This window comes from Phyllostomus hastatus, unplaced genomic scaffold (assembly GCF_019186645.2).
Source record: "Phyllostomus hastatus isolate PE091 unplaced genomic scaffold, TTU_PhHast_1.1 phas_contig_40, whole genome shotgun sequence".
Classification (NCBI taxonomy): Eukaryota; Metazoa; Chordata; class Mammalia; order Chiroptera; family Phyllostomidae; genus Phyllostomus; species Phyllostomus hastatus.
In genome coordinates this window covers 73146126-73170049 of record NW_025333872.1, presented here as the reverse complement: position 1 = coordinate 73170049, position 23924 = coordinate 73146126, and the positions used below count along the sequence as shown (strand labels likewise).

General features: G+C 39.5%; 1 protein-coding gene across 5 annotated transcripts in view; it reads right to left on the bottom strand.

Moving 5' to 3' along the window:
- Positions 1–628: 628 nt before the first annotated feature.
- LAMA2 (laminin subunit alpha 2) overlaps positions 629–23924 on the bottom strand; it is a 517841-nt gene continuing 494545 nt past the window's right edge. For all 5 annotated transcript variants that reach the window (XM_045842659.1, XM_045842661.1, XM_045842662.1 and 2 more), the window contains 9 exons: positions 19489–19665; positions 19101–19269; positions 11662–11774; positions 11160–11349; positions 8633–8788; positions 6943–7096; positions 4358–4488; positions 2224–2446; positions 629–997 (listed from right to left, as the gene is read on the bottom strand). In XM_045842659.1, coding sequence (XP_045698615.1) covers positions 837–997; positions 2224–2446; positions 4358–4488; positions 6943–7096; positions 8633–8788; positions 11160–11349; positions 11662–11774; positions 19101–19269; positions 19489–19665 — 1474 coding nt within the window. In that variant the 3' untranslated portion in view covers positions 629–836. The remainder of the gene's footprint in view (positions 998–2223; positions 2447–4357; positions 4489–6942; positions 7097–8632; positions 8789–11159; positions 11350–11661; positions 11775–19100; positions 19270–19488; positions 19666–23924) is intronic.

Below are 23924 nucleotides of genomic sequence, written 5' to 3'. Positions count from 1 at the left end.
AATAATATATGCCTTTTAAGTTATTGGTTTATTGACTTTTGGTAAGTAAACCATTAATTTTAGTATTATTTTTCTCCTCTTAGTGCAGATTGTTAAATTCATCAAAAACTTAGAGCTCAAAGCCTCAACACTGTTATATAAAATGTGTGCTTAATTGTCATTCTGGAGCGTAGTTCTGGTATCTACCCAAAGCCTATAAATCATTCTCAAACAAGAAAATCAAGTAATAAGCTCTCTGGCCTGAATCTGATCTACATTTTCTACCTTCAGCATAGAAATGTATTCACTCAAATAGCTAGTTAAACGCTCTCTTAATGAACCTGGATCACAGGAATGATTTGCTAATGCTTTCACAAACACAGGGAGTATGGCAGCTGATTTCTTCCCAGTCAAATGTGCTAAAGCCACTGTTGTTTTCAGTGGTCTGGACGGAAAGCCGAAGTTGACATACATGGAAAAGGATGATAGAAGTATTAATGGGAGTTAGTGAAAACAAACAAACAAACAAAACGTTGCCTTCACAAATTACATCTGAACTTGTCTTGAGATGACTCTAGGACGTGTTGTAAATTCAACAATTTATGGTCAGTTGCCTTTTATCCTTAAAATCACACAAAACAAGTGATTATTCAGAATGAAATAGGTGGTTTAATATTCATCGATTTGAGAAAGAACTGGAATTAAAATTCAGTCTGGGGTCTGAATTAGCACCATTTGAATATAGAAATAATTCAATATACATGCACAAATTACTTTTAATAACATACACAGGTAAAATATATTTGTTTTACTTGATATACTTGTTTTGAAGAAACTTCTTGGGGTTAAACTTATTTTTATTGTTTAGCTGGGCATGATACAGGTTGAACGCCCCTGAGTTCCAGGGCCTTAGCAAAATTAACTTCCAGGGGCTTGCCCGTGCCTTTGGTGAGCCTCAGGGACCGGATGCAACCTCGGAACCGAACATTGGTTGTCAGGCCAAACTGGTTAAGGTCATCTGAAAAACAAAGCCGGGAGGGCTCAGTTTTGAAATGAAGCCATTATATGTAAGAGCATGTTTTTATAGCGGTATAAAATTTGAAGGCATACATTTTAAGACATCAAACAAGTAATTGGTTTGGACTTAGAATTTTAAAATTTGTAACACTTTCATAGTTATGACTTACGATGATTAAATCTGATTTAATAAAACAAAGCAATTGATCAAGTACTGAATTAAGATATGGGCTTTTAGTGGATTTTATTCCTTTCTTACATTATAAATACACATTCCAAGAGTTAAATTGGTTGAAATCTCACACAAAATCCTCCTCCCATTGAGGAGAGATTCCCTTCTCTCGTCAGGTCTACAAGGTGCTAACAGGACATCATTTCACAGACTGTGAATGAGGAAATACGTTATCCCCTTTACACTCTCTTGGGATTTATCCTGAAGCTGAGGTGGGTCTTGTTAAAACCCACTTGTTAAAAGAGAATCAACTTTGGAAAGAAGAGCTCTGAACTGGTCCTCATTATTCCTGTGTCTTTTCCTCAGTCAATCACTGCTGAATACACCTCTTGCTTGTTTTGTTAAGCAGAGGTGTACCATAAATGAGAACAATAGTTTCTCTTGCCAAAAGGCTGAAAGACCATTCTAAGAGCCTGTGTTATTACAGCACTTATTAAGAGGCACTTGGCTTACTTCTCCTCAAGTTGGGTCCTCTTGTTTATAGGCACTTGAGGTAACTCTCTGTGGTTCCCATGCTATTTTTAATGTGCTGAAGAGGAATTTCAAATGCAGATTTATTACTTGGGTTTCCTAGTAATATAAATATAAATTCTAAAATAACCTATGGGGGAAATTAGCTACATTTAACCCAATGATTTCCAGAACTTGAGGAAATAAGTTCCATAACATTTTATGATTCCTTGGGTATATTAATATTGAAGAAATCAGAAAGAACACCAACTCTGGCCCTGATCACTGCTAAATGCCTCATATCTTTTATAAGCCAAATATCCTCCATTGCCCCATGAATGAAACTTTGGGGGTATAATGAAAAGTAATGTGCTCATTTTATGCACTGGGAATTTCAGATAAGGTGTTATTTATGGGAACAGGTTCTAAAGCTAGAAAGCAGGCACACTTAAGCATTCTTAGATACATTTATAGAAATATAGATATTTTAAAAATCATGAACTGAATATAGCAAAGAAATTGTTATCGAGCTAGACAGTGCTCACCTGGGAAACCTCCAACAAACACAGGGTCATTTGTGTCCGCTGATGTAGATGCTGGGTTTGGGCTCTGGGCTTCCACCTGGTTCCCATCTACTGTCAGCTCAAGGCGGTGTTTGATCTTGTTGGCCATGACTTTGTGCCATTGTCCGTCACACAGACGCCCTGGGACCCCGGCATCATAGACAGCAGTGAATCGGCCAGCGCCATTGTCCACATGAAACATAATCTAGAAAGCAGGAAATTGAACAGTCAGACGGTTTCATTAGAAGGGTATCATGATGGGTCACATGATAAAAACTGTCAAGTCTATAGGAAAGGCATCAGCTGGAATAGTTTGAAATGAACATAACTGGGGCATTAAAAAAAACTTCACAAAAACTGAAACAATAATTTAATGACCTGGAGTCACAAATTGTGTTCTTTGCTTTTGAGCATTGTTGGGAGCAGTAGGCAAGATGTGTGAGGCTAGTAGTAATTCTGCTTTTAGAAAATGTGAAATATAATTTCAGACTAGCTGATAAAAAAAGGACCTAGTATAAACAGGGAAAATTCTACCATGGATCTTTTAGGCTATGATAGTTCTTAGTGAACCTTATAAAATTTTCTTAAAAGATGTTTTGAGTGATTCATTCATTTGGCTTACAAATTCATTTAAAAGGTTTTTTTTTTCAATTTAAGCTTTGGTGTTTTAATCATATGTATTTTTTTCCTTTATGGATTCCATTTTATACCCTGGATTGAGAGTTACATAAATTACTTGGGGGGGTGGGGAGCAGGCTTTATGTCACAGGTGCCAAAGACTCTGAGCCAGAAGGCTGGTTAAATTCTTAACAATGAAGAACTTAGATTGGTAGTTCTTGTCTAAATGAGAAAAATCTGTTTTCAGTAACATGGAACGGTCCCTGAAATTTGAGATGACAGAATTCTTTTGAAGCTGATGAAGAAAAGAAACATAAGGAAATACTAAAAACAGTCAATCGGGCAACACGTTTGGCAAGGTAAAAGAAATGGGAGTTTTTAAAAGAAGATTAAAAGTACAAGTAAATAGGTGAAAGGTTTGTAAACTATACAGTGATGGTATTATGATTTAAGATTTTACTATATTAGGTGGAGCTTGTGATAACAGGATTTTGCACATAAAGGGAGCGTGGTGAGAAATCCACATGCATCATTATGGAACTTGATACACTCACTGACAAGTTGATAGTAACTGCGATTATAAGCAGGTGATGAAATGAAGCTTATTCCAACAAGATATAAGAAAAGTACGTTTTGAAAATCTGGCAAAACTATTAAACATTGCTTATTTGTTCCCCTTTCAGCCTCTGTGCTCTGGGATCTTTTTGCTGTATTGTCTTTGACGATGGTTTGAAGACAGGGGAGGGAGGGAGGAGGGAAAGGAATGCATGTTTTAAGTCACGATGCAGTGTTTCTTCTTGGGAGGCAACAATACCCTGTGAATGGAAATATGAACAGAACTGAAGTAGGATTTGAATTTAATAACCAGAAAGAAAACTTGTGAAGTTTCTTGCTTTGCCTTCCTCATTTTACCTGTAGTATAAAGTATGTACAAACAGGTCTGTCCCACTGCAGGTGGCTGTTCGTAGGCAGTAAAAAGGTTTTTATATCAGATTATCCATTGTAAGCAAATTTACAAAGTATTTTAATTTATACTAATAAAATTTATTATAAATTTCCTCTTTTTTGAAATGGTATCTATGCTTTTAAATAAAAATTGAGAAACCAATATGTCAGCTAGCCACCTGTTACTATAAGAGGAAAAGACTGATTTTAGACAATCCAAGACCCTTCCTTTTTCCCTCAACTAAAATTAAGAGTTTCCTAGGCTGTGTTCACAAAGAGAATAACTTGGTCATACAAAAAGAGCTTGAGATCTAAACCTGTTCAGTCCATTACTATTTAACCCATTTGACTTACTATAGTATTAGCACATTTAAAGCTTACATTGGTCCACAGAATAAGTGTGTTGAAACCATGAATAATTGAGATAATCTAGAAGAATGAAAAGAACAATCGAGCTTTCTACCAACAAAGAATCAAGATTCAAAATAAAGGTCTACATCTGAACAAAAATATCATGAAGAAATCAGAAATGCTTCGACAGCTGATGGCTTACTTTTTCATCGATCATTTCAATACCCATTCCATCCATTTTTTGGCTGCTGATTCCCAGGAGAACTCCTGTGGTTCTAGTTGTGCGGAATTCAAATTCTACAAGAAGGTCCAATCCCACTTTGAACCCACCAACTATAAAATAAAGGTGTAACAGAATATTGTTGATTAGACTTTAGGGATTGTTAAATCAAATTTGTATAATGGAACAGTTTTACTAGATTTCAATTCAGATGTTAGCCAATTAAATAACTAAATTCCAGACTCTGATGTGACTTATACTTCCACTATTATAGTATAAAACACACTTTATAGTTATTGCTTATTTTCTTGGCTGTCTTCCCTCCTAGAATGTAAGTTTTATGAGGGCAATGACTTTTATCCATATTGCTTCACCATTTTTTTCCCTGTGCCCACCAAAATATTTGGCACCTAGTGGAGGTTTAATATGTATTTGTTGAATGGGCGAATAAAGAACACACACTGAGACTGACTCAAAGAACCTCACATCCAGGTATGACTATGTTAGGAGTCTTGCTGGGGGGCATTTCAGTGATTAGTCAGTAAAACTTTACTGGGCTACTCCAAACGGTGCTACAGTGACCTGAAAGAGCTCAGTAATAAGGAAAGGAATTGCAAGTACAATTTTGAAGAGGATTCTGGGACAAAAAATAGACTTTTCTATTTTATCCAGTTTTTTCTCTATAATTTTCCATATTTGATTCATTGATTTATTTGATCTTTTAGCAAGTATTTAAAACATGCCTCTTAGAAACAAAGTGATTCATTACAACCAGACTAGACCCTACCAACTGCATGGAGTATTAGGGAAGAACTCATGGAAGGTTTCTCCATGTCTTCTATTCATTTGTTTATTCACCAGAAAAAAAAATATGCTACGTGTAAACACAACTGAAGAGTGGCACCTGTGATGTGAACGACTTTTATTCTTGAGAACCTTGATGGGTTTGGATGGGCAAAGATGGGTTTAGAGTGGATTTTAAGAGCAAAGGTGGGGAAAGCTGAGTGTTCTGCAAGACAAAATAGGAAGACTTTGTTTCTGTTCCTGAAAGGGAGCATTAAGGAGAAGAGACGAACAACCTGAGACAGTTCAGTGGAGGACAGAGCAGGTAAGGAGGCCATTGAAACCCCCGTGATTGGGCGGCTGGAAAGCTTTTAGAAACAATGATGTCAAAGGGTTAAATTGAGGTTGTACATTTTCCAGTGACATTACCTCCTCTGACTACTCAGGTCTCATAAAGATTGTATTACACGGTGAGTGGCAGGGATGGTAGGATTTGTTGGAAACTGGGGAAGAGACTAATTTTCGGGCCCAGTTTGATCCAGAACCAAAGAGCCCAGGAAGGATGGCAAGTCAGTAACTGCAGAAATGGAAGCTGAAGTTGACTGTCAGTTCTGACCAAGAGAGTGCCAGCCATCTGTGAGTTTGTAGAAGTCTTGCAGAACACTTTGGACTTTCATAGCACATGGAATTTGGGCTTTATCTTAACACGCAATATTTCAATGTGTAACATGTCCTGTACTTTTCTGTTGTCTGCTTCTGCATAGGTGAAGTTCTCACCTGCTCTGTGTTGGAAGGCCCTGCTCTTCTCTCCCTGACAACTTTGGCATGTGAGCATTCAAATCATCTTTTAAATTCTCACTCAAATATCAGTTTCTCTGTAAAACCTTCCTGATTTCCCAACCAAAATTAATCTTTCCTATAAATCTGCACATAACCTTTTTGCATATCTTTTATAGTTTTATATACTTTACTTGCTTTTTTTGTGATTTATAAGCATACAGAATTTTACCCATTGATAGTATATTCTTGAAGAAAGAAACATCTTATTTACTTCTGTTGGCCAGAATGACTTTCTACATAGTTTGTGCTTAGTAATGTTTTTCTAACAAACAAATGCATATGTCTGTGGTAACCGCTAGACTGAATATTCTGTCTTAATATATGTTGTCATATTTTTTGCTTCTATAAAATTTATTTTGTATTTTTCTTTCTAAATTGTGCCTTTACTCACAGTGATTCAGACCTCCACTGGAAATGTTCATTGGGAAGGGGGAGATACTTAAGGAAAGTCAGGGAAAGGGGTCAGTTACCATCACTATCAACAAGAAATGGGCACCAGCACGTGCACTGTGTGTGTGAGGCAGGGGGGTGGGGGACCACGAAAAAGAGCCTTGCAAGGAACTGAAGAAAGAAATAAAAAAACATATTATCTCATCTCCATGAAGGTAGACAGGGAAAACTTAAAAGTATATAAATTATATGGTAGACACATATGAACCTTCTTGCAAAATTACATTTATTTTGCTGTTATTGAGCTCCAGGGAAGAAGATGAAATAAATTTTCCAAATAGCCTTTTACTTTATTTCTTCTATTAGTTCTTATCAGGATCAGATACATTAATCTTTAAGAGGCAATTTTTTTATTACTTCTGCATGTTTTTATTTCTGCCTTAAGTAAGGGATACTAGTTTAGGACTTCAGGGACTTTTATGCTTCTGCACAAGTAAAAAGTTATTAGTTGTACCTCATTAATATGCAACAGGAAGTAAATGAAAGCAACTCACCTGTTTTGGCAAAACCTGTTCCATCAAAATATGTTCCTTTCTGAGCATTTGCAAAACATGTCCCAACATGGAAGCTGGAGGTTGGCCGTTCAAGATCAGCAGGGGCCTCTGCCATCTGGAGATTCCTGATGCAGCCATCAATGCTGTAGGTCACCTTTCAGGTCAGAAGAAACAAAATCAGGTTTTTGCCTCCATGTGGAATGCAATCACTTGTGAGGAGCTCCAAGTGTATAATTATCAGCCATTTGTCATAAACCAAACTGCCTGAATCTGCACTACCACCTCAGGGTTCACAGCAGGAGCGCAGAAAATCCTGTGTTGTGCCTCTCGACCGGGATGGATCCAGCCTGGACATGATAGTGCGGATACTCTAAACACTGCACAGGGCTATGGGCCCATATGGGTATCACAACTTTTCATTAGCCTATATTTCTTTAATAGTTTTTTAATCTTACTCTACACACATTTTGTCATAATCTGTGTTCAAATCCTGTTTGAAAAGATAATTAGGTTTGGTTCAGTGTTTCTTCCTTATGAAAAGCTAATGAAAGCAGCGAACCTTTTCCTAAGAAAGCACATATATGTACATATAAAACTTGAAAGCCTGCAACAACACATCCAAAGTTTAGGGACTATAGAAATAAATCAATCACACCCTGCTCCATTGTGTTTCATCTGGTTTTAGGGATGCAATTTAATCACTGTTGCATCCCTAAAACCAGATGAAATATAAAATATAAATCTCACTGCAGAGGCTTGCATTTGAAAGGCTTGGGTGGCATATCCAACTCCATGAAAGGAAGGTAATACTACAACTACGATGAACAATCGTCTGTGATGACGAACAGCTCTACATCATCACGTGTTCTGATCTGAGTACAGAAATGTATCACACTTGTGTGTGGCATGTTCTCTAAAAACACAAATCCCCTGTGCTTCTTAAAATGGGGAAAGAAGGGGAAGGATTGTCAAGGAACACGTATAAAGGACCCATGGACAAAGACAATGGTGGGGGGGAGGAGGATTGACTGTGGGAGGTGGGGGTGGATAGGGCAGAGGGAGAGTAATAGGGGGGGATGGGGACAACTGTAATTGAACAACAGTAAAAAAATAATGCTTTCCAAAGCAAGCCAGGATACACATTCTGACAAAAAATTATTTTGTTGTACAAAATTGCTGGGACTTTAAATTCCACATCCAATATTGAATAACTATAATCTCAATGCTGCACCTCTCAATATTCGCTAAATCTCTATTTCTGAAACCATGCTTTCAATACTATATCGTCTTTCTTGTCCCGTGCTTTCCATATGCCTGGTACTCTTCGAAGCATCTTAAATACATTACCTCATTTAATCTTTACAGCAACCTTGCTTGTTTGGTATGACTGTTATTCTATTTTTAAAAAGAGGAAAATTTGTCAAAGAAAGATTAGGTAAATTGCCTAAGATCACAGAACTAGTCAATAGTTTAGCAAGTATTCCAACCGAGGGAGTCTGGCTCCAGGATCTATGCTCAGTTCTGTGATGCCGCCTCTCCTAGTCAAATTTGTCTAGAAGACTTTCTGTCACTTCTCAAATGATTTCCTAACTAATTATAAGTGATTATTAGCCAATGTGACCTAACACTTAAAAATACATACATGACTCAGTCAGATTATTTAGGCTACAGGAACAAACTAGACACTCACTGGACCGATTCTTCGGGTAGTGTAGTTGATGGGTAGCCCACCAACATACAACATTCCCACAACATCCAGGATATCAGCTTTCTTGGGACTGACAGTTTTGTTGGAGGCATCATCCACATAAAGAATTCCTTCTTGCTTAATTCGCGCAATCTTAATCTACAGAAAGAAAAGGAGCCATCAATGCCAATCATTGATAAATTTCAAATACGCAGAGGATAAGATGTAAGAACTTTATAGATATTCTGTAGGAAAAGCAAAATAACTTACTGAGTGCCTAGTATGTGCTAGACCCATAGTATAAATGAAATTAAACCTATTTTACAGAAGATCTCAAACTCTGTTGTTTTTTTTTTTTCTTTTTCCCATTACTGCCATCTCTGAAAGAGTACAAAATCTTCCTGGGTGAGTTTTAGATTGAAGACTCGTCTATGGGTTACCAAATAAGCATGTTGTAAGGAACCGGGCAGATGGAGGGCCCTGTGCTGATTACGTGAGATGCAAAATTCATGTCTGTTTTTAAACATGCATTAATTTGATCGAGCAAAGCCTGGTCTCCCCAGCACAATTTCAGATACGGGGCATCCCTCTGCCTCACAGCCCTCCGCCTGCAGGACTGCGGGGAGCGCAGCCCACCCAGGCCGCACTGCTCCTTCTGCAGCGGCCGATCAGTACCAGGTCAGGAGGGAGACGGAAAGCTGACTGAGGCTGAAATTGCAGCAGTTGAGTGAAATTATCTTCTGGGGTAGAGTGAGGAAAGGGGGGTGAAAACTGGCTTGAGCACAAAAACCTTGAGTCTGAATTTAGAAAAAGGAGCGTGGAACCCTGTGACATGCTGGAATACAATGATGGCTGAAAAATGAATCAGGATGAGAATTTAAGACCTCATTTTATACTTATTCTGGTTTGGGAGGTGATTTTTTAAAAAACTTTCAAAAATGAAATCCCCTCTTAATGTGGCTCTTTGTTGAATTGGAACTTTCTTTTTTTTTTTAAAGATTTTAATTTTTGATTTATTTTTAGAGAGGGAGGGGAGGGAGATAGAGAGAGAGAAAGAAACATCAATGTGCGGTTGCTGGGGTTATGGCCTGCAACCCAGGCATGTGCCCTGACTGGGAATCGAACCTGCGACACTTTGGTTCGCAGCCTGCGCTCAATCCACTGAGCTACGCCAGCCAGGGTGAACTGGAACTTTCTTAATCCCAAATTGTGGCCCGAGAACATCTTTTTCTCAAGTGTCACATTTATTATTCCAGGGTGTCCAACCCCCAGCCCACAGGCTGCATACGGCTCAGGATGGCTGTGAATGAGGCCCAACACAAAATTGTGAATTTACTTAAAACATTGTAAGGTTTTTTGTGATTACATGTCCCAATGTGTTTAATGTGTGGCCCAAGACAACTCTTCTTCTTCCAGTGTGGCCCAGAGATGCCAAAAGGTTGGACACCCCTGCAAAGATGAGAATAAACCTTAATGAGCATGCCTTTATAACGATCAATATTTGCAAGTCATAAGCTCCCAAAGAAACAGTGATGATTCTGTTTTTTAATTTCCAAGGTAACAAATTGGTTGACATTTCATTTTTATTATATATTTTAGGTTCTTTAGATTTTCACATGATATGCTAATCACGTAAAATGTTAAATGAGCACTTAACAAGTCCAAGTATGTTAACATATAAATTACAACATCTAATAACATTATACTTTAAAAATTAAACATTTTATTGGTCTACCTAGGGAAGCTTTACTTAACAGGCTATCACAGGTGTAGAAACAAACTCTGAGTCTTCGTTTTAATCAGGCAGTATATTATCTACTTGTAGTCATGCCAAAGTGGAGAGTAAGTTGGCAAATGAGCCTCCTGTGCCCACAATAGTACCAGCTTCTGGGTGTAAGGCCAATGTTTTAAAAGTCGTTCCAAATGACTGTCGGTGGATATGATACTCTAGAGTCCTTTAAACATGATATAAGAGATCCCCAGACTGTTGGTTTTTATAGACCAGTATGGGGTGGGACAGGAGGGAAGTCTGGAGGCCCACTTTAGTATTGCTAGCTTTTAAGTTTGTGAAATATAATTTCATAAAAAGAGGCCATTTTGCTACCTTAAAAGTAGAAAAATATTATCTCAATAAGTATTATTATTTTAAATTGATTTTGTAGAGCTTTGTGATGAATATGCTTCATTTTCCATGTTTCCCACTTCCAGTGGTGCGAATGCCTTCAACAACCTGGCCCACATTTGCAGACAGCTGTTTGGGAGGCACAGCTGTACAGCAATGATGGCATCCTGTGGTACCGCGATGAGGCGCGCTAAGTGTTCGAATACAAACCTACCCAGGTCTGATCACATTCCCAAGGCTGGCAGTTGTATATAGCACTTGCTTTATTTTTAGCCTCAGCCAGCCGTGTTCCAGGAGCACCAGGTCAGAGTCTGCACTGGCAAAACAGTACTGGCACCGGGAGAGTCCCGAAGGCTGCCATTGGGTACCCGCCTGGCAGGGCACTGCCAGCTTCCTGAGGACCATTACCTTGTGCCACTGGCCATCATTGATTTTGATGGGGATCATGGTGTTGGTGTCACCACTCCCTAAGTCGTAACTGAAGTAGGGAAATCCGTTTCTCAGCTGAACTGTAGCAAAGTCAGCATGATTGATCCGAGCCATGTAGAAAAGCAAGCCTGATTCGGCTTCGGTTCGCACTTCAAATTCAATTGTGAGGCTGTGAAATAAAAACGTGCAAAGTAAAACAGAAGAATGATAGCATTCTCATTCTAAGAGAGGGTGACATCCGATCTTGGGTGAATTTTCATACAGGGCAGTTAAACCCTTCCTGAGATGAGGACTTTCCAGGTCTGATGATTTCCTAAGCAGAGCTTCTCAGGCTCAGACCAAAAATTGTATTCTTTACTGTACTCAGTGAATTTTGAAAATGCTCACTTCATATATTAATAAATGCAGTTGATTGAATAAATGCAAATACTCAGCACTTCCATTCATTGGTTCTTGTCTCATATCCCAGAATAGTACATACCGGTTTTTTACTTTGGTGTCATCAAATGCAATTGCAATGTGACTGTTTTTTGAGAGCCCAAACTGCTTGCTCCCTATCAGAAGAGCTGGTTCTGATTCTACAGCACAAGGACCCTGTAAAACACCAAGGAGAGAAAGAGGGGACATTACGGACTCCGTTCTTTAAACATGCGATGCTGCTCATTGTTTCTTATGTTTTAATGGTCCCACATAATCTATTTTACTTCCTTAAGAATGAAAGCAGTCTCTTACCCCTTTCTGTATTCCACTACATAGCAGGTACTTATTATTAAATGTTCCGTGAATGTGAATCAGTTTTCTTATATTGTACCTTTGAATTGCCAAATAAAAATTCATTGATTTATTCATGTTTTCATTATCCTCTAAAGGAAAATGTTGTTTATATTTCTGAGAAAACTGGAATTCCCCTTTCAATTATGAAGAGTTTTATTCTTAGAAGATTGAATAGGAAAAATGACAAGCTAGGCACTGGGTTGTAAGAGTAGAAAAATGTGTTCCCTTTTGCCCTCCCCATATCTATCTCCCACTATATTACTTTTTCCTGAAAATTATCGGTCTACTAGAAGGCTTCCATGAATTTAGACTTTCAAGATGGTGTATCTAAACTTGCAAGTCAGCCCATTCAGGTCCTTAAGCAGTTGCTAGGCAACCCAGCACTTTTAAAAAATGTAACTCACCATACACCATTTCAACTGCCACTGTTCAAAAATCAACTTCCTAGGGTGCTTATGAGGGAGAGCTTGGTGCAGGACCAGCTTCTGAGGCACGGCGCCTGTGCCGCAACTCGGTTTCAGGCTCTGTTGTCACGAACTTGAAATTCTTAGTCATTTTTGAACAAGGGGCCCTGCACCTTCATTTTGCTCTGGTCTCTGCAAATTGTAATAGTCATTCTTGGCGAGATGGACCATATTTGGCTACTGTATCCCTCAGCTCAATAGCTAATCAAGGCTCCTCAAATTACCATGCCACGCCACAATTCCTGTCTCTGTTCTCTATTTTCACATAATAGCTCAATGCACAAGCTGCTTAGGAAGTCTTTTAGAACACACTGTACATGAGAAAATAAATAACCTGCACGCTTTAAACAACACATCTGTTTTTAAGATCTGCACTTAATGGCTCTGGATGGGCCACTGCCCCAGTGAGCGCTGACTCAGCATAGGTTCTCAAACAGCCCAAGGCAGGCTTTGGATGCAGAATGTTCTTTCCAAATAGTGTGCCTCTGAGATGACTCATCGGCACACAGGAAATTTTCACTTGATGAGGAAAAGCCTGGCTCTCTTTTCTCTTGAGCTTAGTCAAATGGAGCACTCTGCCACAGCAGGTGAAAGGCTTTAAGTGTTTTGAAAGGCTATAAAATTGGTCTTCATGGAAGTAGTATTTCCCTTCTGGCTTTCCAGGAGACGGTCAGTTAACAAAGGGCAGGCTGTTGCTGAAATTTACACGGATATGCAAAAACCCAGTGGGTAGAACAGCAGTGTGCTACTTATTCACACAGCTGAGTGGCCTCTCTTGGAATCAACATGTGGTACCTTTCTTATTACACTGCCTGCAAAATGAGCCCAAAGAGCAAGCCTTTGGTAGCTTAATGTTTTCAGCCTTTAACGATGCTATTAATAGAATTGAAATCATTTTTCATCTTCTCACAATATTTTCCGTGCAGAGGACCGTCAGGACGAACATAAGCAGCCAGCCTGCAGTCCTCCTCAGAAATCTCTAAGAGAATCCTACCTGTGGGGAGTTCATCCGGGGCAGAATCTGGCTAAAACATCTCTAAACCCTCAGCTCTGGAAATCGAGAATGGAAAAGGTCAATGGGTACTGAGGAATTAAGGACAATAATGTGCAGCTTAAAAGAAGCCCACCGGCATTTCCGTAGTTTTGTAACCACTGTGGTCATTCGTCTAGTTATTACAAATAAATAAAATAACTTTTGTAATATAATTTTTTTTTAATGATCAAAGTGACAATTGTGAAGATTAGGTATTGGGAGCAGCGGTTCACCGTGGAGAGCTTTTGACTTTCCACGTTTGGGCCATTGTGGCCCGGACACCCTGCCAACCTGACATAGGCAGACTGGACAGGTCTGTCCAACACTGGTCCTGGTCAAGCAGAAAGTGGTTCTTTGTCCATGCGATCACATTCTTTAGATTAAAAAAAAAAAGGCCCTGCTTACAGTATTTGAGAAAAACCTTTGCCCAGACAAAAGGGGTTTTGTAAGGACTTTTTAAAGAAAGCATGACATGACACACCCACTTGAAACTTGGGAAGAAGAGCACCTCTCGGAGGAGGTCCTGCTTCCCGTTTGCACCAGGCAGCTCTTGAGAAGCAGAAAGAAGCAGTAACTAATAAAACAGTGTCCTCAGATTGGCCAATGTTATGTTACAGCAGAGAGAGAGATAACAAATGGGTCACTCTACTAGGTAACCTCAGAGTATCAAGCTGTTATGCTAAATTCATTGTTTGTTAAGGACATCCCAATTGATGTTTATGATCATTAATTTGCAGTGGGATGGATATATGGATAATGCTTTTTAATAAAACTTCCATTACCTTCCTTTATAAAACTGGCAGTTGGAAGAGGACTGAGAAGGGCCAGTGTAAAGGTAAGAGGGTTTATGTTTATCTACTTTAAGATTTAAATGGGAAGGCAGTTCTCCAGCCTCTAACCTGGTAATGTTTTCATTCAAGTGTTTTTCATGTTTTTCTGCTCCTGCTTGGTGAGGGGAGATGGGCCTGGCTGGCGCTGCCCGGGCACCCGCCGCGTCACTTTCCCCTGGGTGAATCTGAAACCAGGGACAGCCTGCCCACCCCTCCTCCTCCTGGCCCCTGCAAGCCCCTCAGAGAGTGGAGCTGTTCACCCTGCCTCTCAACGGTCTTTTTTCCTTCTAACATTTTTAAAGGGGAATTTGTGAGATGGAAGAGACAGTGCCCTGTGGTTTCCACCACCATAAAATGATCTTTTCATTAAGGACGTTTTCAACCCTGTTTCCCACAGAAATCTAAGCTAAGGAAGAAGGGTAGGAGGAAGGGTCTTCTGATTTGAAGGACCCTTCGAACAATGGCTGTTGCAAGATCAATTTTCCTGCTCTAAGCCAATGTGAGCTAGAGAGGAGGCATCATCTTTAGGGCTGGGATACTGTACCTGTGTTATTTTGGAAACACTGATCTCTGAAATGTGTTAAAACAACAATGATAGTAAAAAAAAAAATTCCATCTCAGTAGAGGCTCATCAATCTCAACACGTTACAATCCTGCCACCTTGTGGGGATTGTTTAAAGTACTACAGGACAGAGGAGGAAAATGTGGTGTGAAAGGAGGACACAATCTGCTAGCTTCCTGTTCGTCTCTGCTTGGCAGGTGACAAGCTGTGGACAGACAGGACTGGGGTGGGCAGTCTAGTGTGGCAGTGCCCCTGTTGGGGGGAGCAGTGGTGTGGTCAGAGAGGGTTCTGAGGAAGCAAGGCTTCCCAAAGCCACGTTCAGGAAGGACAAAGTGCTGCCGATTAGCAACAGAGAGAACATTTTCACCCTCACACTGTCACTCATCTAATTTCAGGTCAGCACAAAGCAGTGGTCATTTCCAACTGCTGGTTGTTGGCTGACATTTGGAAATGAGTTATTGGCTTCAGGATAGCATATGACTGGCGGGTAAGCCTTCCTTGGATTTAGATTGGTCCTGAGCAGAGATTTAAATTGCATTTATCACAACTGGCACCTTTGTTCTTGAAAGCACCAAATGACAGATGATCATAAAAATTGCACCGTTTTCTTTTTTCATGAGTCAATAACCTCTGTAACAAATGTGGGTGAAAATCACATCTGAGAAGTTGGGTGTTTCTTTGTGGATCTTGTTTATAGATGAAAACTAAGTGGAAGATACTTTTTGCAGCAGTGACTTCAATGTTCTGAGATATAACATCTCCACTCAAACTGTTTATTGAAAAACTGAATATGTTAACTCCCTGCCCATGAGCTCTTTTGTTATGTATTGGGCATTTGCAGTAATATTTACACACTAATGCCTGAATAGAGATTGTCTGCAGTATGGAAAAATGTGTGTTTCCCCTTTAAACACATATCAGTATCCAATCGATTTATCCTTCGGTCTGGACTATACTTGGCTTTAAAATTCGTAGCATTAAAGCTGTCTGAGAAATAGCTTTTTTGCTGTTTTTTCCTTCTCTGCTCACTTTTTTCCTCCAATTCCCAAGAACCCTTAACAGCACAGGGACCCTTCATAGCTACTTACATTGCTCCTCTTAGTGTTCATATTTTAAACTTGGAGGTTCTAAGTTCAACATTCTAATAAAATTCAAGTGTGAAAAAATGTAGTCAGCTTGTCCTATGCAAAACCATGCAGGCGGTGCTGTTTATAAAGACTCACGATCAACACCACAAATACTTGCAGAGAATGTGTCACATTTTGACAAATTTTGGTAACACTGCAAGCCCAGGCTCTTATTTATGCCCCCCTCCCCATACTCCATGGGCAACATCCACAGATACAATATATGCAAATGTTTTATTCATCTCTAAGTGGGCCAAAGATTAAGAGAGCTGTATGAAAAGGAGATGCTACCACACTACCAAACGAGATAATGTGCTTAAAATGCTCTCTGACCTGTGGTGTTCTGACGTGTATTAATAATAGGATTGACATAATCCATTTCACAGGGTAGGGATCTCTCAGGATACTCTGAAACTGCCCCAGAGCAGGTGACTGCCCTCCTGCTGTAAGCTGCTGGTGGGAGGGGTGTGATAGTGAAAAGGAAATGAATGAACCGAGACTGAGGAGACGCTCCTGTCAACCATGCTCCAAGCAGCGGACTCATACACAGGCAGTTCCCACCTCAGGAGTTACCTTGTAAGTCTTAACTCTTAAATAAATTATTTTTTTAACATAAGATTTTATTTATTTATTTTAAAAGAGAGGGAAACATCAATGTGTGGTTGCCTCTGGTGCGCCCCCAACGGGGGACCAGGTCTGCAACCCAGGCATGTGCCTTGACTGAGAATGGAACTGGTGACCCTTTGGTTTGCAGGCCAGCACTTAATCCACTGAGCCACACCAGCCAGGGCTCTTAAATAAATTCTTAAATCTAAATTCTGATTTAAAAATGTTTCCCTTATTTACATATGTCATAAGTATGTCATTGTTTTATATTGTTTCAATGGAAATATTTTAAAATAGAACAGTGTGGTGACATATTAAAATTTGCATTTGATTAACCTTATTTCACACTCGTAGGCATCACCAGCCATTTTGTTTGGATACAGTTTAGTGGTGTCCCTTTCAATCTTGGAAGCTAGTGGTTTCTGTTTGCAGCCTACACTTAGCACTAACCTTGACTGACCTCCACACATATGTGTGTACTGTGTGGTTTATGTTAATATCTCTTTTTCAAATCTCTGTCTCTTAGCCTCTCCCTGTCTCTGTCTCTTTCCCTCTCTCTGGGTAGTAAGATGGTATCTTACCTTTGCATTTAGTAGGCTCTTAATAAATACTTGTTATAAGTGAATGGTCAAATCTTTAACATTTTTAAAATTTTATTTTTCAATTACAGTTTACATTCAACATAATTTTGTATTGGTTTCAGGTGTACAGCATCGTGGTTAGACAATCACACTTTACAGAGTGTTCCCCTGATACTTCCAGTGCCTACCTGGCACCATCCGCAGTTAGGACACTATTATGGGCTGCACTCCCTGTGCTGTACTGTACGTCCTTGTGGCTGTGCTGTAACCACCCATCTGTACTTCTCAGTCCCTTCACTGCTTTCACGCAGTCCCCCAAACCCTCTCTCCTCTGGCAACCATCAGTCTGCTCTCTGTATTTATGAGTCTGATTCCATTTTGTTTGTTTATGTATTATCAAAGGACATCCTTATATAATATCTCATTTAATTCTTACAGTAACCCCATGTGGTCAGCAAGGTAGGTGCACTATCCACATTTTACAGAGGAGAAAATGATGTTTGGGGTAAATGACTGGCTTTCCTGGAAGATGATTATTTGGCTTCTCATTTAATCAGAACTTCTAGTGGCAAGGAGCACACTTCTGTACAGAACTACCAATTCCAGCACAGAAACTGAGGAAGAGAATAAAATATTCAAGAGTTTTCAAAATCTGCAGTCAATATAACACAACCCATCAACTGGGGAGCATCATAAATGTGATGCGTGTGCTGTGAAGGGCGGGGAGAGATCCGTGCTCCGCCGTACACCGATAGTGAGAGTGTAAATTAACACAGCCTCCAGACAAAGCAGTTCAGATATGCGATTCGGGAGCCTCAGGCATAGTCATCATTTGGCCTCATAATTCACTGCCTAAGGATCTATTTTTAAAAAATACATAATCAGAAACAATGAGAGAGTTTGTTGTACCGTGTTCAACAGAATGTAGTTTCTAATAGTGAAAAAGTGAAAACACTCTAAGTGGTCCACAGTCAGAGGAAGTAAAATGAATTGTAAAGACAGAGTGTGGCGGTGATATGGAATGAGACTCCAGGGTCAGACCCCCTGGATTGAAATTCTTATCTGCCATTTACTGGCTGCAACAGTGGGTGAGTTACTGAAGGCCTAGCTAGTTCTTACCCATACAACTAAACATGGAATTATATATATTTCACAGAGCTGTTATGAAAATTACATATACTATTGAATGGAAATTATTTAGCTCATGGCTGGCACATAGTAAGCACTTAAAGGCCATCTTTATGATCATTACTATATAGTAATTTTGTCATTTATTAAGTGCTTAGTATATACTAGGTGTTTAACAAACATTACCGTTTTAAATCCTAACAATAACTCTTTGGTGTATGTGTTGTAAATATCCTCATTGTACAGATGAGGAAACCGAGGAACAGCTGGCTAAGTCAATTTCATAGTTCATATGGACAGTAGGTGAGAGTGCTGGGATTTGAACTCAGGCAGTCTGGCTCCAGAGCCCCTGCTCTCACAAGGATATACCACCTCCCACACTCTGAAATATTTTGTGTCTTTGCATACACACAGATACACACATAAATACATGCATAATCATATTTATGTGAGGTTTAGAAACAGTTTTAATTAGGTATTACCAGTTTTTAAAAGCAGAATACCAAACTGAGATCTACTATGTAAAATGAAAATAGGGTTGCCTCTGTTCGGTGGTATTATAGGTGGATTTGATTCTTGATCCTGAAGACATTTCTGAGCTTTCATCGGAAAACATGTGCCATTTTATAAACAGGGAAATTAAAGGAGGACAGATATACAAACAAAAGTAAGCCAAGGAGTATGTAAGGAGAATAAATTTTCATAGGCAAGTTACCCATCCTCTAATTCCAGCAAGAGAGAAGAGTAAGTACCCTGGATGACCTTCCTTCTTAGAATGACTAGAAATTAGAAAGCAGTAGGCTATAAACACTTACATGTGCCAGGCCTGGGGTGGGCGCTGGGAGTGCCGGGGTGGGAACCGGCTCTGGCTGGGTAACTATTTCAGCTGGAACTTCTCCATCTCCATCCTCGCTGGGTTTCTGATGGGCACAACGGCCAATGTCTGCATTTTTGAAGGATACAGGCCGTGCAAAGTCCATGGGGCTAATGAAACATAATTAAAATTAAATATTTCTTGTTTTTCTGAATATTCATCGTTTCACTTCCTTACAATTAAATCAACCCCCTCCCCCTTTTTAATGGCCTTCAGTGCAGTTTTCTAAAATTTGACGGTCCTCACTCTTTCCTTTGCCCCATGGCTTTGGGCAGTGTGGATGCAACAGAAGTTCTCATATAAAAAAAGCAGCAAGGAGACTCACTCACATGGAGTTAATAACAAGGTTCCATACACAGCCTTCAAAAGGAGGAATATTTCTGAGTGAAGAAGGTTGAAACTCAGGTGGTGCACCACCAACAAAAAGCTTTTTCACTTCAATCACCTGTTCTATTGTCAGGTTTTGCATATGCCTTCTTTCTTCATCGACTTGAACAGTAAAGATGCTGATAAAACATTTGAAATAAACAAGTATAAAAACACTTAACATCCAATACAATTTGAAATCAAACTCTTTCATTCCACCCTCATCCCTCCCTCCTGTAGCTTTTTAAGTGAGCCTGAATTTGGTGATTAGGTATTCTGCACTAAACAAATCGTACTGTTTCTCAGTATCTTGTTTCTTGCCTCCCTCGTTAACTCTCCCTGAGAGTTTACGTTAAGGAGGCAGTAGTGTAGCTGCAACATTAGCCTCTGGTGGCACTGACAATCAAGGTCTACAGACCAATACATGAGCCTGTAGAGTGAAGCTTCTGTACTGTGTAGCCACGTCTAATCGGATAAGGCTCAGTGAGTTTAGCACAGCATGGGGTCACTTTTCATTTGGCTGTTTCTTGGTTCGTGCTATTATCTTCTTGCTAGGGGACAAAGTGTACTCCTGAGAGCTTCGATTGCAGGAATTGACAGCAGACACAGGACATTTTGTAAAGAATGTAGCTACTGGCTTTCGAATAGAAGAGGCAGGCAAGAACACCAAGTTAATTGTTCCTTGAGATGATTTTCCTCAGTGGCTGTTCACTAATTTTCCTAATTTGCTTATGAGAGATAACTCACACACTACTAATTGAGAAGCTCATGCTACTTATTCACAATCCTTGAATCCTGGGGCAGAGAGTCAGAAGCAGACAAAGCGTTCTGATGATGAAAATGACCAAAGGCATTTTCTCTTTTGTTCTAGAAGGAGGTTTTATTCTTCAGTACCAGTCAGCATGGGGCTATTAGTCATCAGTGTTAGTCACTGGCCCGAGGACTGTAAATGGATTGCTGAAAACTTACTTCTTATCTGGGGAGAAAACCAAAATACCTAAGTGGAAAACAGTCCTAAAATGCCAACTTACCTGATTTTATCAGGAATAAAACCCACATGTAGAACTAGAAACACTAAACCAGGGCAAAGATGCTCTGAAATGGCACTGAGAAATTGGTCCACTTTGGGACAATTCAAATGTAACAGAATGGAACAAAAAATGGATTATGATGTGGCTCAAAAATGTCATGGTTCAGGGGATCTAGAGGAGGTAGGTCGAATTTAGTTTCAAAGGAAAAAATAAGGGAAAATGACATACAATTTCTTTTTAACCAGACTCTGGAAGAGCATGTTGGCAAAATTCAGGAACTTCAACCCCATTGCTAAGAATACTGGTGGTTTTATGAGACTTAGGAAACCACTCACTTCTGGGTGTGACTGACTTAGTAGTCCCACTGCCTCCTTCTAGCAATACCTTTTATTCTCTTGCTAAAAGCATCCTTTCACTAGCATGATAGAGCATTGTTCATAAGGGTTTTCATGAGGGACTTAAGGCACTATTAAAGATGGTCCAGTGAGAGCAAATCTTTGCTCTTGGTTAGAATTTTTAAAGAGCCAGAGGCTCTTCTCTTTCTGACATAGACTCTCTAGTCTGGTTCTGCCCCCAGGACCATAGCAGTGGTCCTTTCTTACTAGATCACAGGGTAGAAGATAGAACAAACATGAGCTTTCAAAAGGAACAGACTGAAATTAAGTACTAGTGTGTAAACTTACTGACTGTGTGAACTTGGGCCAGTTATTTAATTTTTCTCAGTCTCAATTCACTCATTCGTAACATGGAGATACAAATACATAGTTCAAACAGTGGAAAACATTACAGGATTGCACTGAAGCTGTATTACTTAATAAGGAAATTGCCAGAAGACTATAGCTAAATCCTGCTTATAATTTACATTCTAGGAGCATCAATTATAGATCATTTATTTAGTTCTTTGGTAAAGAGGGACATAATCAACATATTCATTATGATTCTGGTATGTTTTCTGTTTTTCAAGTTATCCATTCAACAGTTCTTTATTGAGGGCCTATAGTGTAAAATACACTATAATAAAAAATACATTACTATTTGTATTATGATAGTTAAGCTGTATTTTCTTATAACTTTGATGGTTGATTCTTGGAGTTTCTGTTTTTTGTTTGTTTGGTTATTGGTCTAAGATTTTTTTTTAAACCACCACCAATTGTATTGTACATGTGAAAGAAGATATTAAGAGAAGTGCCCTAATATTTGTAATTTACATGAAGAACAAAATTTGAAACTTTTTTATTATTAAACATACTTTGGATGGTAAGATAGAAATATCTGGGCTGTCCTGTCCAAATCATGATCTCATTCTGGAAAACCCAAAGTACTCATGATATATCCTATCCAACTTTGTGGTCTTTAGCTTAAGCCTATACCTGTATAAAGAATGCTCTCACAGAAGAGCGTAAGCAGCTACTCCAGGCTCTCAGGGTTTAATGTTTTCATTCAGTTAAAACCACTGGCCATTTCTGTGGACTCCAAGAGAAGGATCAGAGGGCAAAGCAGCTATGGAAATAGGGTCACTGGAATACCACGGAATTAGATACCAGAGTGACTAAAGTGAGATTCTTGCAGACTAAAGGATAAAAAGGGGGGAGAATGAGGGAGGAGGGGTAAAGAAGGGTAGAGAGGGAGAAAAGAGGCCATGCATAATCTTGAAAAGATTGCTTTTTACGACAGTGGTTGGCAGAGTGGGTGGTCCCACATTTGCATGTGGATAAACCAGAAGGAACAACTGGGGAACAAGTTGGACCACACAACCCAGGGTTCCAGCTTGGGGGCAGGGGTAATAAAGCCTCAAAATCTCTGACTGAAAAATTTGTGGGGGTTGTTGCAGCAGGAGAAACTCCCAGCTTCACAGGAGAAGTCGTTGGAGAGACCCACAGAATCCTAGAACATACCCAAGCCCAACCACCTGGGAATCAGCACCAGAAGGGCCCAATTTGCTTGTGGGTAGAGGTAGAAGTGACTGAAAGCCAGCAGAGAGCTGAAGAAGCACCATTGTTTTGTCTCGGACCCCTCCCCACACACAGCACCAAAACAGTGACGGTGGGTTGCCCCACCCCGGCCTAGGGCTCTGCCCCTTACTACATAACAGGTGTGCAGAGATTAAATCAAATGACTCAAATGAAAGAACAGATCAAAGCTCTAGAAAAATACAACTAAGTGATGGAGAGATAGCCAACCTATCAGATGCACAGTTCAAAACACTGGTGATCAAGATGCTCACAGAATTGGTTGAGTATTGTCACAAAATAGAGGAAAAAGTGAAGGCTATGAAAAATGAAATAAAGAAAAATGTACAGAGAACAAACAGTGACAGGAAGGAAACTGGGACTCAAATCAACAGTTTGGATAAGAAGGAAGAAATAAACATTCAACCAGAAGAGAATGGAGAAAGAAGAATTCAAAAAAAAATGAGGAGAGGCTTATGAACCTCTGAAACAACTTTAAATGTTCCAACATCCAAATCATAGGGGTGCCAGAAGAAGAAGAGCAAGAAATTGAAAACTTATTTGAAAACATAATGAAGGAAAACTTTCCCAATCTGGTAAAGGAAATAGTCTTCCAGGAAGTCCAGGAAGCTCAGTGAGACCCCAGAAAGTTGGACCCAAGGAAGCACACACCAAGGCACATCATAATTACATTACCCAAAATTAAAGATGAGATCATCATAAAAGCGGCAAGAGAAAAGGAGACAGTTACCTACAAAGGAGTTCCTGTAAGACTATCAGCTAATTTCTCAAAGGAAACCTTGCAGGCAAGAAGGGACTGGAAAGAAGTATTTGAAGTCATGAAAGGCAAGAACCTACATCTAAGATTACTCTATCCAGCAAAGCTATCATTTAGAATGGAAGGGCAGATAAAGTGCTTCTCAGACAAAGTCAAGTTAAAGGAATTCATCATCACCAAGCCCTTATTTTTTGGAATGTTAATGGGACTTACCTAAGAAAAAGAAGATGATAAAAAATATGAAAAGTAAAATGACAACAAACTCACAATTATCAACAACCAAACCTAAAAAAAAAAAACCCAAACCAGAAATGAACTGAGCAAACAACTGGAAAAGGAACAGAATCACAGAAATGGAGATCACATGGAGGGATATCATCAGGGAAGGGGAGGGGAGAATGGGGAAAAAGGTACAGGGAATAAGTAATATAAATGAAGGCAGAAGATAGACAGGGGGAGGTTAGGAATAGTATAGGAAATGTAGAGGCCAGAGAACTTATACGTATGACCCATGGACATGAACTAAGGTGGGGGAATGTGGGTAGGAGGGTTTGTGCAGGGCAGAGGGGAATAAAGGAGGGAAAGTGGGATAGCTGTAATAGCATAATCAATAAAATATATTAAAAATATTGCCTCTTAAT